The sequence below is a fragment of the Corvus cornix genome, chromosome 2 (genome assembly GCF_000738735.6).
Source record: "Corvus cornix cornix isolate S_Up_H32 chromosome 2, ASM73873v5, whole genome shotgun sequence".
In the NCBI taxonomy this organism is placed as follows: Eukaryota; Metazoa; Chordata; class Aves; order Passeriformes; family Corvidae; genus Corvus; species Corvus cornix.
In genome coordinates, this window is record NC_046333.1 from 25,266,486 (window position 1) to 25,282,360 (window position 15,875).

Sequence of the window (15,875 nt, forward strand, 5' to 3'; positions counted from 1 at the left end):
TGCTCTTTATACTTTTAATGTATTCCCCATAGAACGGAAGTGTACTTTTCCTGCAGTTAAAGACTAAGGTTATAAATAACATCAGTATGGGGTAGTGTGCTTGCAGCTCACATTTTGCTCAATGATTTTCCATAAAACCCATTGATTGTTGTTAAATACAAAAAGCTCCATAGGATCCTCTCACTTCTATGGTCTCCCCTACTGTTTTTTTCTTATAAGATACCTCCCTGTAGAAAATAACCTTTATTCAGTCTATACAAGGATACTACTGCTGGGAAATTTGTTTCAAGACTTGTATGTCGTTATACCAAACATGTCCTGCAGTAACAACACTAACAAGCAATGCCAACGATATGAATGCTATTGCTCCCTATTGCTAAGGATTAATTTTGATTTTGTATTTTTTTTTAATTTCTTTGTGGTCAGTTGGTAAAGAATGCCTAAAATGGGTGGAGTTTTTAGCAACTGACAATTTTTTGTAGCCTTAAGTTACTGTTTATCATACTATACTTTAAAGGGACACTTTGCAGTTTCCTTTACTTTTGTCTCATTTGCTGTCTTCTTATTTCCTCCATCTTCCTCACACTTTGAGAAAGCGCTGGGGATGGTGAGACCTTTTACAGAGGGCTCCTTGGAGGGGCAAGTTGCTCAGAACATGAGATTGGGTGCAAGAGCTGGTCCCAAATACTTGCAAGGTTACAGTTTTTTTAGTTTTCTTTGCCCGCCTCAGACAGACACCATTTTGGGCTGTAATTACATGCTATGACTGTGCATGTTTTGTTAAGCACCAAGACAAGCTGCTTCAGTGGCAGCATGTGTTCCTCAGAAATAGTAGATTTAACTTTCTTTTAATTGTAACAAATTTCAGCATGAACTCCAGGTCAATGGAAGGGGCAGTAAGGCAAGCAATTTGAGCAACCAACTTGAAGACAAATGTAGAATCTCCTGATGGCCTGTGCAGGTCATATGAGCAATATACCACCTTGATATGTTCTGCATGCAAATAGCAGTATTTTCTTTAACTTGACACAATACGTTCTAAAACATATCCTTCAGTCTGAAATATCACTGGACACCAAGGAATGACACCTTGCAGTCAATACCACGTTAAGATGTCAGGCACCAGTTACAAATTCTTTGGAGTATTATTATCTGAAATTATTCTTTGTCTTATTCTTTGTTTGTGAGAAGTGCTTTGTTTCTTGCTGGAATATTTTTTGCTGCCTCCACATGCTGAATAGAGACACTAAAAATGGCCGGCTACGGTCACCAAGTTTCTTTGCATAAAGGCATTGATTCAGTCGGTCTCATCTCCAGAGCACTCTGCGATTAGTGGTGGTGGTGGTGCTTCAGCAGCACCTGGGCTGGAGAGCATAGCAGCGACATCCAATAATTGTTGCCTTTCTGCAGCATTAACTACCACAACATGCAGAGTGGACAGAGCAAAGTGGGAAAACACAAATGGGTGGCACCAGAGATTTGGGTTAAGATTTTTTAATGTGTAGCAAAAGAGGATGAACTCAGTAAATGAAAAAAACAATTACTTATAAAACTTGAAACGTGAACTCAGCTCTTCTGCGTGTTTTTGAAACTATTAAAGCTTTGTGTGGCTGCTTTTCCAGATGTTTTATAATACTTGTAAAATCTGGTTTGGCAAAAGATTTTTGATGGCAAAATGATATATAGAAGACCTCATTTACAGGAAATGATATTCTGGTACAGTTTACAGAAATACCACAATAAACTCAGCTTGGTGCCACAGCATATTAGTAGACTGTTATGCTGGTTTTCATCTGGAAAACACGAGTCTGTCTTTGCACATTGTGGGGACAGCAAGATAATTGCAAAGTGTCCAGCTGTTTCAGCTGAACACCGCTGTGGCTATGGGAATTTTTTTTCCAACCCAGAAAAGTGATATAGCATTAACTTACAAACAGTGAAGATTGCTGAAAAATGGAAAGGAAACCTGATATTCAGAGACTAGTGTTTGCCATTGGTTTTTATTATTAAAGCTGTGGTGTTTGGATTGGGAGGGATAACAAAAGGATTAAGCACAAAGACAAGATGATAAAAGCAATTGCCTTGATATCATTTCCTGTAATTAGACTTAGTCTCAAGGGTTTTGAAGATCATCAGAAATATGAAAATGCGATTCTTAACCTGTATTATTTAGTGTACTTAGAATTTTGTTGTAGTGCTCATTTTGTGTTAGCTTAAATATCTAGCTATATATAAATATATATATATCTATATCTATGTATAGATATACTTATAGATATACCTATTTGACAGTTTTCATAATCTATTGTAAATTATCTCTGCCAGTCAATTAGTCAGGCAGGCAGGAAGTCCCACCCTGGCAGAGCATCAGTGTAAGACTCTTCTTTCTCAATTTTCCCTCAGACACACCATCCTGAGAAGCCACTTTTTCCTACCACAGGAAGCCCAAGAGAACACTATAGCTAGCAGTCTGACAGCCAAACTGAACCCTGGCCTTTTGTATCCTGCCAGGTTTGAAAAGCTGGACATCACCCCTAAAAGTGCCCAGAAGATAAAGCCGGTGCTTGAGCGGTGGATGGCTGAGGCTGAGGCCCGCCATCGAGCAGGGATGCAGAACCTTACCGAGTTTATTGGGAGCGAACCATCCAAAAAGCGCAAGAGGCGTACCTCGTTCACGCCACAAGCCCTTGAAATCTTGAATGCCCACTTTGAGAAGAACACGCATCCCTCTGGGCAAGAAATGACAGAGATTGCAGAGAAACTGAACTATGACCGGGAAGTAGTTAGAGTTTGGTTCTGCAATAAGAGGCAAGCACTGAAGAACACAATTAAACGTTTGAAACAACACGAGCCCGCGACGGCAGTTCCTATGGAGCCTTTAACAGACTCTCTGGAAGAAAACTCCTAAAAACAAAACAAAACCAAACCAAATCACACAGGAAAAAACCCCACACCAACTGAAACGTGTCCATTTGAACTCTGTGAAAATAACTATTCATCACCCTTGTAAGTAAAAGACTGAGAAAACTACAAGAAGGACAGAACAGTTTATAATTGTCCGTGGGTTTTCCTATTTAAAAAAAAACAAAAAAAAAACCAAAAAAAACCAAAAACAAAAAAAAATACACAACACTTAGTGTGTGTGCGGTAGAATTAGTTCCCAAAAAACCCGAAAAAGCCAGTTTTTTTAAATGGACTTCAAGTAAACCAAATAACGGCTTAATTTTTTCTGTATATTATGAAAATATGAACACATTTTAAGGAAAAACAAAACAAACAAAAAAAAGAAAGGAAAAAGAAAAAAAACTTTTATCTGTTTAAAAGAGAATACAAGCCTGCCACCTGGAGGAGTGATTGTAGCCTTTCAGGTATCAAGTGCTGATTCACTATGAAAACTATTAACCAAAGTCAGAAACATGGCATTGCAAACTAGATTGTTAGTCTACTCTTTTATGAGTGTAAAATTGTGTTACAAATTTTTACATTTGTATTTTGCAAAGAGGAAAACAACAGGATTAATTTCTCTCATCCTTGTTTTCACCCCCTGCAGGTGTGTACAAAGTCATTCCGTAGTTGTCACCTCATTTTCTTTTCTTTTCTTTAACAGTTTTGCAATCTCTTGGCGTTTGGGTGCCAAAAATAATTACTTTTTATTGTGATTTGTGGGGTTTGTTATTTCTCTTCTAAGCGTGTAAGTCTTGGTTGCATTTCTTTTTCTGGTTTTTCTGATTCTATTTGCTGCCTCCTCCCTTCCAGCTCATTCTCCACCCCTTCCCCAACCCCCCCAAACCCAGTACTGTTTAAAGAATTTTAAAAAGAAAGGTGAAATATTTTATGTTGATATGCTGAAATACAATAGAGAACAAAGAAGGATTAGGATTATGTCTGATGGACTGTCAAGCCCACACTGAACATTGTGCTTTTTGTCAAATGTGTAGCTTGAGATTTCTCTGTCCTTTGGCCTGGCGAGGTTACCAAAATTCATTTTGTAGTATAAATATAAACTGCACACTTGGTACAGTGCTGCATCTATATTTTGGTTCCATTTGAAGCAATCTCTCTCCAAAGTCTGCTAGCCAAAGAAATTTCTTGAGGTTTTGATGAAAACAAATGGACAGGCTGAGAAGTTATGAGGTTGTTTTGATCATCACATCACTATGGACAGGCTGAGGCGTTATGAGGATGTTTTGATCACTACATCACTATGGACAATTTTGATGGTAGTGCTCTGTTCCTTCTGGCTTTTTTTATACCATATTGATGCTTGCCCTGTTGACTTCTTCAGTAGGAGGATGTGCTTCTGCAGGTGTTTGCTGCAGCCACTGTCTAGACTAAGCAATTGGGACATACGAAAAACCACAGAATATCCCTTGATTATATAAGGTGGGTCACCTGCAATATGATTCAGGTGAACTGATTTTTCTTTAAAGACAGTATATCTCTGTGGCTTCCATTCTGATTGGACAAGCATCTGCTAAAATACTATGGTCATTGGACCTACAAGCATACCAAGGCTCAGAGGGAAAGAAAGGTGTTGCAAGTTCTTGATGGGGTGTGGGCTGACCTGTGAAGGTCATCTGCAATCTTCATCTTCTGCTCAGTTATGCTCAAGCCTTTGGGATTCTGCCCACTGTTAGGGTAGAAGCTGCATCTTGATCAGGTCTTCCCAAAAGATAACATCAGATATTTGGTTCAGCTCACTGTAGAGATGGTAGAGTAAAATTCTGCTGGTGTAACTCCTGATTGCATGCCTTGACCTAAGGATGGTTGTGCTGGATTTTTGGTGATCTACTTAAGATGTGGAAGGAAGTTCCTAACGTGCTGGAGTCTTCAAACAACACCTCTCTTATTAAAAAGTTTTCAAGAACTCCAGGAGATATCCAAAACTTAGTGAAGAAACAGGCTTTCATTGATTTCAGTAGGCTTTGAATCTGGCCCTCAGTATTTTATTAATGGGATTTGCCTTGTAAAGTGGGGTATTTATTGCACGATTAGTGGAGCTTTAAGATTTCAGAGACCATCATCTGGGCCAGAAGCTGCTTCTAAATGTGAGCACTCTCAAAGGTCAGTGTTGGAGCACACTGAGGATCCAGTACTCCAGGATGGGCTCATGTCCAGCAAATGCATTTTAGACTTAAAACTTCAGCAGGGTATGTTTAAGGATATTTTCAGTATTCCTTTATGAGCATGAGAGTGACAATTGTTATTGACTCTTTTTCTGCTGTTGATATATAAATAACTGCTGATGGGAACAAACGCCTCAGTAACCACAGGCAAATTGTGAGGCACAAAAAGATGTTTTATCCAAGTTGAGCATGTGAAATAGAGAGTCTCACAGTAACATCTGCCCCTCTGGGTTTTCTTTTTACCCTCTCTCTCCAGAGATACCTATATCCACAAAAATATCTATGTTGTATATAACGAACAGCCCTAAAGTTGTGGCCACAGTTCAGTGTACGTAACGATCAGACCACCTTCCAGAAGCCAACAGGAAAGCAAGGATGAACAAATCATATTTGGAAGCAGTCATTCCTGAAATCCTACCCATGTCTCCAGAACACTCCTAATTGCCCAGTCATTAATGCCACATACACAATTACACGTTCAGTCATCCTTAAGGCCATACCTTCCCCCACTCCATCCCCACCATTAACAGCCTGGGAACAAAACCATCAACCATTCTTTGCCTAAAAACTAAATTTCCAGTTCTCCCAGGGACTGCTCTAAATTCTGTGAAGAAAAATCCCCCAAGAAGAAAAGTTAACTAAACACTGTATGAAAGATACTAAATGTTTAAAAATATGCTGGCAGCAGTTATATAAGCTCTTTTCTGTTCCAAGTACATATCAGAAGGATATAACTAGGACAGTGAAAATGTAAAATGAATATAAATTGCCAGCATGGAAGAAAAAATAATGTTCATCCCACAGTCTTAAAACCAGTCAAGTGCAGTGGTTTTTTTTACAGTTTTCTAATTTTGTATTATGTTTTGTAAATTATTTATAAAGTGTTTTAATGCTTCTCATATTAATTTTTTGATACACAAATCTTTGCTATGAGGCATAAATGGTGCCTGAACAGATTCTTAGGAAGATAAATTATGTGTGAGTAGTACATCTTGGGGGGGGGCATAAATATTTGGTTTTATTTTGTTACTGGCAACATTTCTGGTTCCCATTTGTAAACAATTTTCATGTATTGATAACATTTGAATACCTTTTAATTTTGCATGTGACTAAAAGATAGATTGCTACCAGCAAATGAAACAAAAGTCTCTTCGGTCATATGTGAAGGTTTAATGGTTTTCCAATTTGTTGATAATTGATTTTTAAAAAAAAAAAATATATAAAATATTATTTGAATAATGAACCAAGGGGTTCACTAACTGTTCTGATTTTGTCTTTTTATGTTTTTCACTAAAAAACTATTTTGGACAGTTGAAGAAATCAAATTAATTCAAAGGGTTCCAATTTCTTTACATTATTACTGGAAAAAAAAAAAGCAAAAAAAAAAAAAAAAAAAAGCAAAAAAAGAAAAAAAGAGGGAGAACAAGGAAGCAAAAAGGAGCTAGGAAGGAACAAGTAGAGGCGTATCAAAGAACTCAAGCTATAACCAAAAAGAAGTATGTAAAATGCCTTTGCTCGTCTTCTCAATGCTGGACCAAAGCTCAATGTATGTAGGTATATGCACATTGTATAGATATGGCTAAATGTTGCTGACAATCTCGCAATACTAAACTGTTACTATTAAAAAAATACAAAAATAAAACTGTTCATCAGTGTTTTACCTCAGCACTCTACTTGTACCCAGTTATTGACAAACATTCAAATAAGAAGATAAGAGAGGAAATTGATTTCCATGTCAATGTTTGACTGTAAAATCTGTTTGGAAAACATTTTGTAATGAGCTTTATGTCACGTGGTTTGCTTGTTTCCAACTTGAGACTATGTGGGGCACATTTGTTTATTTATCGTTAAAAAGTGATATTATTACTATTATTATTATTATTAATTATTATTATTACTATTATTATTATTATTATTTTTGTCCTATGTGCTATAATCTACAGAATGGTCACCAGGGTCACTTATGAAGCACTGCAAAGAGATCTGTTTTTCCATGCATGGAGCATGCAGGGGGAAAGATGGCAGTACAAAATGGACTGTATTGTGTTGTTAAAAAATATGAATAAATAAAAAAGGAGTGGATATGGTGGACTTGTGACCAAGAAAACAAAGTGGATATTTAAAAGCTCCTTACTACTCTGACTTTGAAACCAAAGCTGATTTATCTGCACAGGTTGCTTAACATGAAAAAAATAAAAAAACTGACAAAAACTGTACTTAATCTAGAGCAATATCTGTATGGTCAGTAAAGCTGCACTTTGTGTATTTCTTAACAGCTTCAGATCTGTCACTTTTAATTTGTACCATAAAAAATAAAGAATTGTTTGACATGAAACATAAGCTCCTTTCATGTGTTTGTCTTAAATCTCATGCATTATTCACATTATTCAAGCTCATGTAATTTCACATCAGTTCAATACAAAACCAGTTAAATTCTTGAAAAAAGGAAGAGAGAAAATCCATTTGCACTGTGGAGCATAACTTCATCTGCAAAACTAAACACTGTTTCTGTACCGAGAGTGGGTGCATGCATTGGCGATGTCTTATTTTCTCTACAGGTATTGCAGAGTAGAGGATCTCCCTCAGGAGTACTCTGGAAGCCCCCAGGTGAGTGTGTGTTGTCCCCCAGGCCAGATGGAGCAAAGCACAGATGGACATGAAGGCCAGTGTATCCCCCCGTGCTTCCAACCACAGTCCCATAACAAAGCCCTGGTAAGTGATAGGAGTGTGTTAGAGAGGCTGGGCCAGCCATTTAAATTATTTCTCTTGCATTTTTGCAGAGCTCATGGGGTTCATTATTCAATTCTTCCTGTAATTATGATATTAGGTCACAGAAATGCCTGTTTTTCAGGCCACTTCTCTTGAGTCATATTGAGTTCTGTCAAAATACAGGATTCTGAAATATCAGCATATTTTAGAAATTAATTAGCTGTATTATAAAGGGTTTTTTTTGAAAAAAACAGCCTAGAAATAAAAGCTCTGACAATCTTAGAATACTGTGTTTGAGACTTGGGAGCAAAATTTTTACAAATACCTTTTTCTTTGATTTTGTTTAATATTGTTTTACTTTTCCAATATCATGTGTTAAATAATCAAAACTAAAACAAAGTATTTATTTGCATGGAAAAGCAGAGACCATTTGGAATATTTATTTATTGTGATTTTTTTTCAGGTCAGAATTTCCCTTTTATATGCAATTTTTCTGTATTTTATGAGGTACATAAGAAAGAGAACAAAAAAGGTAGCTTTTTTGTAGACATAATGATAGAAGCTTCATAAACAAGGCAAAGATTGCATCTTGTCCTCTAGGCACCATGTCTCCATACCATGGTCTAACAGCCACCTCAAGAACATCATTCATCTACTTATACAATACAAGGGTGTGGAGAATGACCCTTTGTGCTGTCATATCAACTACTAAAAGGTGAACACATATTTTTTCATTCCATTGTGATAAAGCAGCAAGCAAACATTGATTAGTCTTTTTCCCCAAGTCTATTTAAAAAAGCAATATTTCCTCTTTTCATCATACTATATGTATTTTAGCTGCCTCATAGGCACATGACCCTACCTAGCCATTACATATCTAAATAACCTGGATCTATTAAGTTGCAAGAAATTCTGACTTTGCAAATTGAATCAATTAAGTTCCTATTGATCACTGAAATCTCAAAATAGATCCTACCTTAGAGCTACTGAATACTAACTATAAGACTTCACACTCCTTACTGACTGCTTAAAAATCAAGTTTCTACAAATTAACTATGACAGGACTTCAGAGCTCCTTAAGTGCATCATAAAGGACAAGGAGTTTTAGAAGCACATTGCTTTCCATGCCTCTCTTTTGTACTTCCAGAAAAAAAGAGAAAAAAACACAAAACCCCTAAAACACAAAAACCCAAACATATTTGCGATACTCTTCGTAAGCAATGAACTCGGTCTGTGTCCTGTCCCTCCCTTAAGACAGGTATCATGGGAGGAAAGCTGGCACTAAGGTCAGAGAACTACGCAGAAGTTGTAGAATACATGTCTTTATGCGGTCTCTTCTCCTGTGTAGCTGCTTTAGGACTGATCACTGCCTAAATCTATACCTGTTAAAAAACCTTTTAGTACTAGCAGGGCTTTGATAAGCAAAGATTCTCTTCTACTGGCTTAAATTTCAATCAAACAAGCACTAAGAAGCAAAACAGACTTACCAAGAGGGAAGGTTCCAAGAGGGTTTGTTTTTTAATCTGAGAATCCAGATTTAATATTAATCAGTCCCACAGGAGATCGTGAAGTTCTTGAAAATATTTGATAACTAAAGACTTGAAAGATTCTTTTTTTCCTTCTCTCTCCATCTTCTCTACAGACCTGTAGGTGTGGTTTTTATTTCACTCACAGTCCTTTACTGCTGCACTTTGCCACACTATGGACAGACAACAGTGGTCAGGACTGAGACTGGTAGCCCACCAGCCATTACTGTGGTTTTCAGTCCAGACCCCAATTGCCCTGGTTTCTCTAAAATGCCAGCAACAGCCTTGTATAATCCACCACAGCAGCTGCAGGGAGGGCATGTTGCAGCTCAAGTAATAACGAGCCTTTCATTTTATTGGACACTGAACTTCTTCTATAATCAGTGGCCTCATGTCAAAACATTTCTCAGCCCAAGAGCTGTGTGTGTGATCACAGGCACACTCAGTGTGGGTGGGTTGTGGGTCAGGCCACAAACTCATACACAAATCTAGGGACAGCAAAAAATGGATTTCTTTGGTGGTAATAAAACTGTGGTAGGGACTACCTGAGTGGGCCAGTCCTAAAAGAACACAAGATTCTGGTTTTGTGGTGTGGCTTAAAATCCAGCCTCCACATCACAGCATCAACCAGCTTGTCAGGGATGGAGTCAATCCCTTCTTTTCAGACATCACATAATGTTGGTGTTCAGCTAATGAGATCCTGGCTTTCAATGAAGAAAAATCCATGCTCCATCCAATTTATCCATCAGTACCACCAACAGGAAGATATCCCACCCTGTATGTTCTCTGTCATTGGTGGCCCCAGAAGAGTTCTTCAAATGGTCCCAGAATACTCAAGGTCTTAGAAGACAGTAAGATGGTGACATTTACAAATCTGAATTGTGTGGCAATTTGCAGTTGATCCTGGCAGAGCCAGAATTGTCCCAGAAGCATGGATTTCCTGGAGGCAGTGTGCAACCTCTGCCTCACTTATTTTTAAAATTCACCGAAGAATTGTGCTTACATTCAGTCATTTTGGTTAGTTTTTAGTCATAGAATCATAGAATGGTTTGCATTGGAAGAGACCTTAAAGATATCTAGTTCCAACCCCTTGCCATGGGAAGGATACCTATCGCTAGACCAAATTGCTCGGAGCCTCATCCAACCTGGGTCTTTTACACTTCCAGGGATGTGGCATCCACAGCTTTCTCTGGGCTATTTGTTCCAGTGCCTCACCACCTTCACAATAAAGAGTTTCTTCCTAATATCTAATCTAACCCTACTCTCTTTCAATTTAAATCCATTGTCCCCCGTCCTGTAACCACATGCTCTTGTAAAAGGTCCCTCTCCATCTCTCTTTTAGGCTCACTTCAAATACTGGATGGGAGCAATTAAGTCACTCAAAAGCCTTCTCTTCTCCAGGCTAAACAACCCCAGTTGTCTCAGCCTTTCCCCATAGGAGAGGAGCTCCAACACTCTGACCAACTTGTTGGCCTCCTCTGCTCCAACAGGTTGATGTCCTTCCCGTGCTGGGGACATCAGAGCTGGATGCAGCACTCCAGGTGGGGTCTCACCAGAGGGGAGCAGAGGGACAGAACTGCCTCCCTTGACCTGCTGACAATGCTGTTTTTATGGTTGGCTCTCTAGGCTGTGAGTGCACATTGCTGGGTCATGTCCAGCCTCTCATCCACCAGCATCTCCAAGTCCTTCTCAGCAGGGCTGCTCTCAATCTGTTAATCCCTCAGCCTGTGTTGGTACTGGGGGTTGCCCCAACCCAGGTGCAGCAACTGACACTTGGTCTTGTTAAACTTTATAAGATTCCCATGGGCCCACCTGAGCTTGCCCAGGTCCCTCTGGATGGCATTCCATCCCTCAGGTGTGGCAACTGCACCACTCAGCTTGGTGTCATTGGCAAATTGCTGAGGGTGCACTTGATCCCTTTGTCTGTGTCATTAATGAAGATATCAAATAACACAGGTCCCAATGCCTACTAAAGGACACCACTTGTCACTGATGTCCATTGGGACTCTGAGCCATTGACCACTACCCTCTGGATGTGATCATCCAAGCAATTTCTTATTCATATAATAGTCCATTCATCAAACCACCTTTCTCCAGTTTAGAGAAAAGGATGTTGTGGCAGTGTCAGAGGCCTTACACAAGTCCAGATAGATGACATCTGTAACCCTTCCCTTGTCCACTGATGCAGTCACTCCACCATGGAAGGTCACAAGGTTGGTCAGGCAGGACGTGCCCTTGGTGAAGCCATGCTGGCTGTCCTGAATCACCTCCCTGTCCTCCATGTGCCTTAACACAGCTTCCAGGAGGATGTATTCCATGATCTTCCCAGGCACAGAGGTGAGGCTGACAGGTCAGTAGTTACCAGTGTTATCCTTTCTAACCTTTTTAAAGATGGGTACAATGTTTCCTCTTTTCTAGTCACCTGGGACTTCACCTGACTCCCATGACTATTCAAATGTCATGGAGAATGGCTTGGGAGCTACATCAGCCTGTTCCAAGTAATGCTATTAATTTTTAACACCCTGTGTCTTCATGAACTGTTGATACTTTTCTCTAAAACGTATTAACTTGTCTTTTAACTACTAACTGAAATGAAAAGAACACAAAACTCTCAAGATCCTTTAATTTATTTTTGCAAAGAAGGCACTATGGTGTTTTTTACCATTTTGCCTCTGTCCTTTTGACATTTTCAGCTCAATTATGTGTTCTTAAGCAGAGGAGCCTGAAAACTTTCTCCAAAATTACCGTTCAATTCATTCAGGTTGAAAGCAGCTGAAGAGAAGTGGCTATCTCTTGAACAGCAGCAGCTATTTTCAGTTGTGGAATCTAAAGAGACTGATCCTGAGAGAGTTCATGATGTGCATAACTTTGTTTGCCCAGCTAGTGTTACTGATACTTTGATGAAACCTTCATAGATACATTTAGTGACATGTGTAAGTCTTCACAGGATTGGACCTACCCTCGGCATTTGGGAATCAATACTCTTATTTATCACTTTTTCTGGCTCATTCATCAGTAAATCTTGATGTGCCCTTTACTATTTTGGAAACACAAACAACTCAGAAGGGACTGTATCTCAACAGGAAAGGTATGTGCGTGTTTCTTCTAAAATTAACACATCTGTTTCTGGCTCAGCAATTGACTGCCTAAAACACTGTCGAAGATAATCTGGAGGGGAACTTACTTACAAATACATACTGCAGCCTTTTTCTCACCTGGGAGTCTGATCTACCTCTTTTTTCTCTAGGCTATTTTCATTAAACCCGTAGTTATCTATCTCCCTTATGTCAGATTTGTTTGAAACTGGCCAATCTTTTAAAGCATTGAGGTTAAAATTGTGTGAAATCTAAGTAGGTAAAGAAAGAAGCATGCAATGAGTTGTTTCTTTATGATACCAAGCTAACATGGCTATGTAAACATTTAAATACCTACGGGTTGCTTACCTGAGACATGATTGGACTAAACAGGAGATGCTGGCTTTGCATATAGGCACATTCATTTTTACGTATTAAATAATTACATGTAATTAAAATAGAAAAAACTAAATCTGCTCACAAACAATAAATAACTACATTATGTGATTCTTTGAAAATGGACATTACCTTCCTGCCCTCTAAAAATCATGAATGATTGCATATAAAATAATATTTAAATTAGATTTAAGGAAATTATTCCCCTTACTCCAGTAAAACAATCTCAATATTTATCTTTTAAAAAGTGTTAACTTGTTTAGAACAGTCAGGTTTCAATTTTAGTGTGAGATTCAACCCATTTCCAGATATAAATGTAACTTGTCATATTCTGATCTTCAGCTGATATCTAGGGCCACACATGTGCTTTTGATATCACACCTTTAGCCACAGCAGAGGAAAGTGTGTTGTAAATAATACAGACTTCTCAGAACCTTGATGTACAGTGAGTGTATGCTCAGCTGATACCAAGCAATTGATAGGCTTTTACTGCCGTGTATGGCTGTTCCAACATATCTTAGGAAGAGACATGGACTGTCAGTTCTGCCTTTTTTCCTTTCCTTTTTTTTTTTTTTTTTTAACAAATGAATTAGTGTTTTTTCCTTTTCAGATCTGGTCTTTATTACGTATTGCCTGATGAATAATTTCTTTGAAGGTATCATGACCTGAAAAGTGCATATGCCAATGTGGATTTTGGATCCCTGCTCTTTGTGTTCCTCACTCTGGATGTATAGACCACCAGGTGAGTTTTGATCCCCAGATGAGCTGATTAAGTCTTAGGGTCAGGTTGCTGATGCACATGCTTAGGATTAGTTATACTTGTGCTGATGTTTCTCCTTATTAATGGTCAGTATGGAAATTTGTTAGGGCACCTACAGAAGGAAGGATCTTAAATGAAGTGAAACAATAGAGAGTATTTCGAAAATAACTAATGTCTCATGCTCTTGCACTTATTCCTCTCAATGTTCCCCTCAATGTTTCCCTCAGTGTTCCCCTCCAGATTATCTTCGACAGTGTTTTTGGCAGTCAATTGCTGAGCCAGAAACAGATGTGTTAATTTTAGAAGAAACACGCACATACCTTTCCTGTTGAGATACAGTCCCTTCTGAGTTGTTTGTGTTTCCAAAATAATAAAGGGCACATCAAGATTTACTGATGAATGAGCCAGAAAAAGTGATAAATAAGAGTATTGATTCCCAAATGCCGAGGGTAGGTCCAATCCTGTGAAGACTTACACATGTCACTAAATGTATCTATGAAGGTTTCATCAAAGTATCAGTAACACTAGCTGGGCAAACAAAGTTATGCACATCATGAACTTGAGTAAGTAACCCTTACTCCACACCAGAGAGAATCGACTTAGACAAGGAGAAAGATAGTCCTTCTAAAAACCCAGCTAGAGGAAGAAATATCACTGAGCTCACAAGCCACCAGGAGATGCATATCCTAGGAAACCAGATTTCATTTGTCTTGGTGCTCAAAGTTCTTCATAATTTTCATATGATTCACAAGAACAGCCACTGATGTCTTGGAACAGGCATACCAGAAAGTACCAGTGTTGGTCTCACATTCTTCCTTTCACAAAGCACACTCCTAAATTTTTCAGAGAAGTTAATTTTGCAGGGGTGCATTTAAATTACAATAAATGGGTACAAAGCTTTTCCCAGCACAACAGGTATATAGGCTGTGACTTCCTGTAAAACTGTTCCTTACTGTGGAGAGGTACTGTCTTTAAAAGAAAGCAGTCTGTTACTTCAATTTCAAATACAGCAGATATATTATTATAATTCAGGATGAAGAAAATATCTAGCTGAAAAAAGCCCTCCATTCCTCTTGCACTGGGAAGGTGATTAAAAGGAAGGGGGAGAGGATAATAGCATCTCTGTAGATACTGGTTATGAAGTATTGTATTACAAATTCTATTACTGTGGTTCAGGGTTTAACACAATAAAATAGGTTACTTTTGAACACAGGAGTGAAATAAACACAAGTTTTCACTCATTACTCTAACAAAATCTGTAGCAGGTTTAAGTATATTTGTGTTTCCTACTGTCATCAAGCAGCCTATTTAAACTGGGGGAGATGTGCAAGTGTACAAGAGTATAGGTTTACCTTAAGTAGCTTTGTTGCTTACCTGCTGGAGTGTCAATTCCAGAAGTGTAAAGGATTTGGACATTTTTTTAAAAAGTTTTCTGCTTTTTCAAATGCTTATCTGCTTTCAAAGGATCTCTGACGCTCACTGCACCACCTGTGCCATTAAATGGGTTAGAGGAGTCCAGAAAAGTCTATATCCAATTCAGTTTGTTGGAATGAAGGTTGATCGTGCTTGGCAATGAGGCTTATTTCTCTCTGAAAACACCCCTCCAAAGAGAAAAAGACATGTCCTACTACAAAACACTGTGCAAGCCAGAAGTTCTGCAAGGCTAAACCACACCAAGCTTAGAGCCATCTCTCTGCACTGGGGGTGCATCTTCAGGGGCTGTCTGGTGATAAATCCTGTGACTGGATAGGACTCCCTGCAATGCACACACCTGAAGCACGTGGTGCCTGTCTCCTGAGGCCTAAGGACATTTCAGGATGCCACCATGGGAGATATGAATAAGGAAGCAAGATCATTGCTCAGCCACAGACACTGAGGAACTGGAAAGTGCTGCAGAGGTGACCTACCAGTCTCCAAAATGGAAAATCTGATGAAAGAGTGGATTTAGCAATACAGATAATTGGGCAAAAATGTAATCCTGAAGACCTTTTCTTACATAAAACAATTTTTAAGTATAGTCCAGATAATCAACATGTATTTTTTTCCCCCTCTCTTTAGTCAGTCCTAGTGACTTTCCTTCAGGCTTTCCAGTGTTTCAACCATTGCTTTTCTTTGCCTTTGATGTTTACAGCACAATCTGAACAGTCAAAGACTATAAATATAACTGTCAAGTGCAATTTACAGTCTTCCCCAAAATCCTCATATCCAGATCCACTAGGCAGCAAATTTCAGAAGATGATCATCCATAATTTTCTCTTGGCATAGGCAAATGTGCTCAGCAAAC

The 15,875-nt window shown here is 38.6% G+C and overlaps 1 protein-coding gene across 4 annotated transcripts in view; it reads left to right on the forward strand.

The window, feature by feature from the left end:
* POU6F2 (POU class 6 homeobox 2) overlaps window positions 1–7,466 on the forward strand; it is a 331,556-nt gene extending 324,090 nt beyond the window's left edge. For 3 of the 4 annotated variants that reach the window (XM_019285349.2, XM_019285352.2, XM_019285351.2), the window contains exon 10: window positions 2,404–7,466. In XM_019285349.2, coding sequence (XP_019140894.2) covers window positions 2,404–2,908 — 505 coding nt within the window. In that variant the 3' untranslated portion in view covers window positions 2,909–7,466. The remainder of the gene's footprint in view (window positions 1–2,403) is intronic. The other variant, XM_019285354.2, reaches the window with a different exon arrangement.
* Window positions 7,467–15,875: the final 8,409 nt, after the last annotated feature.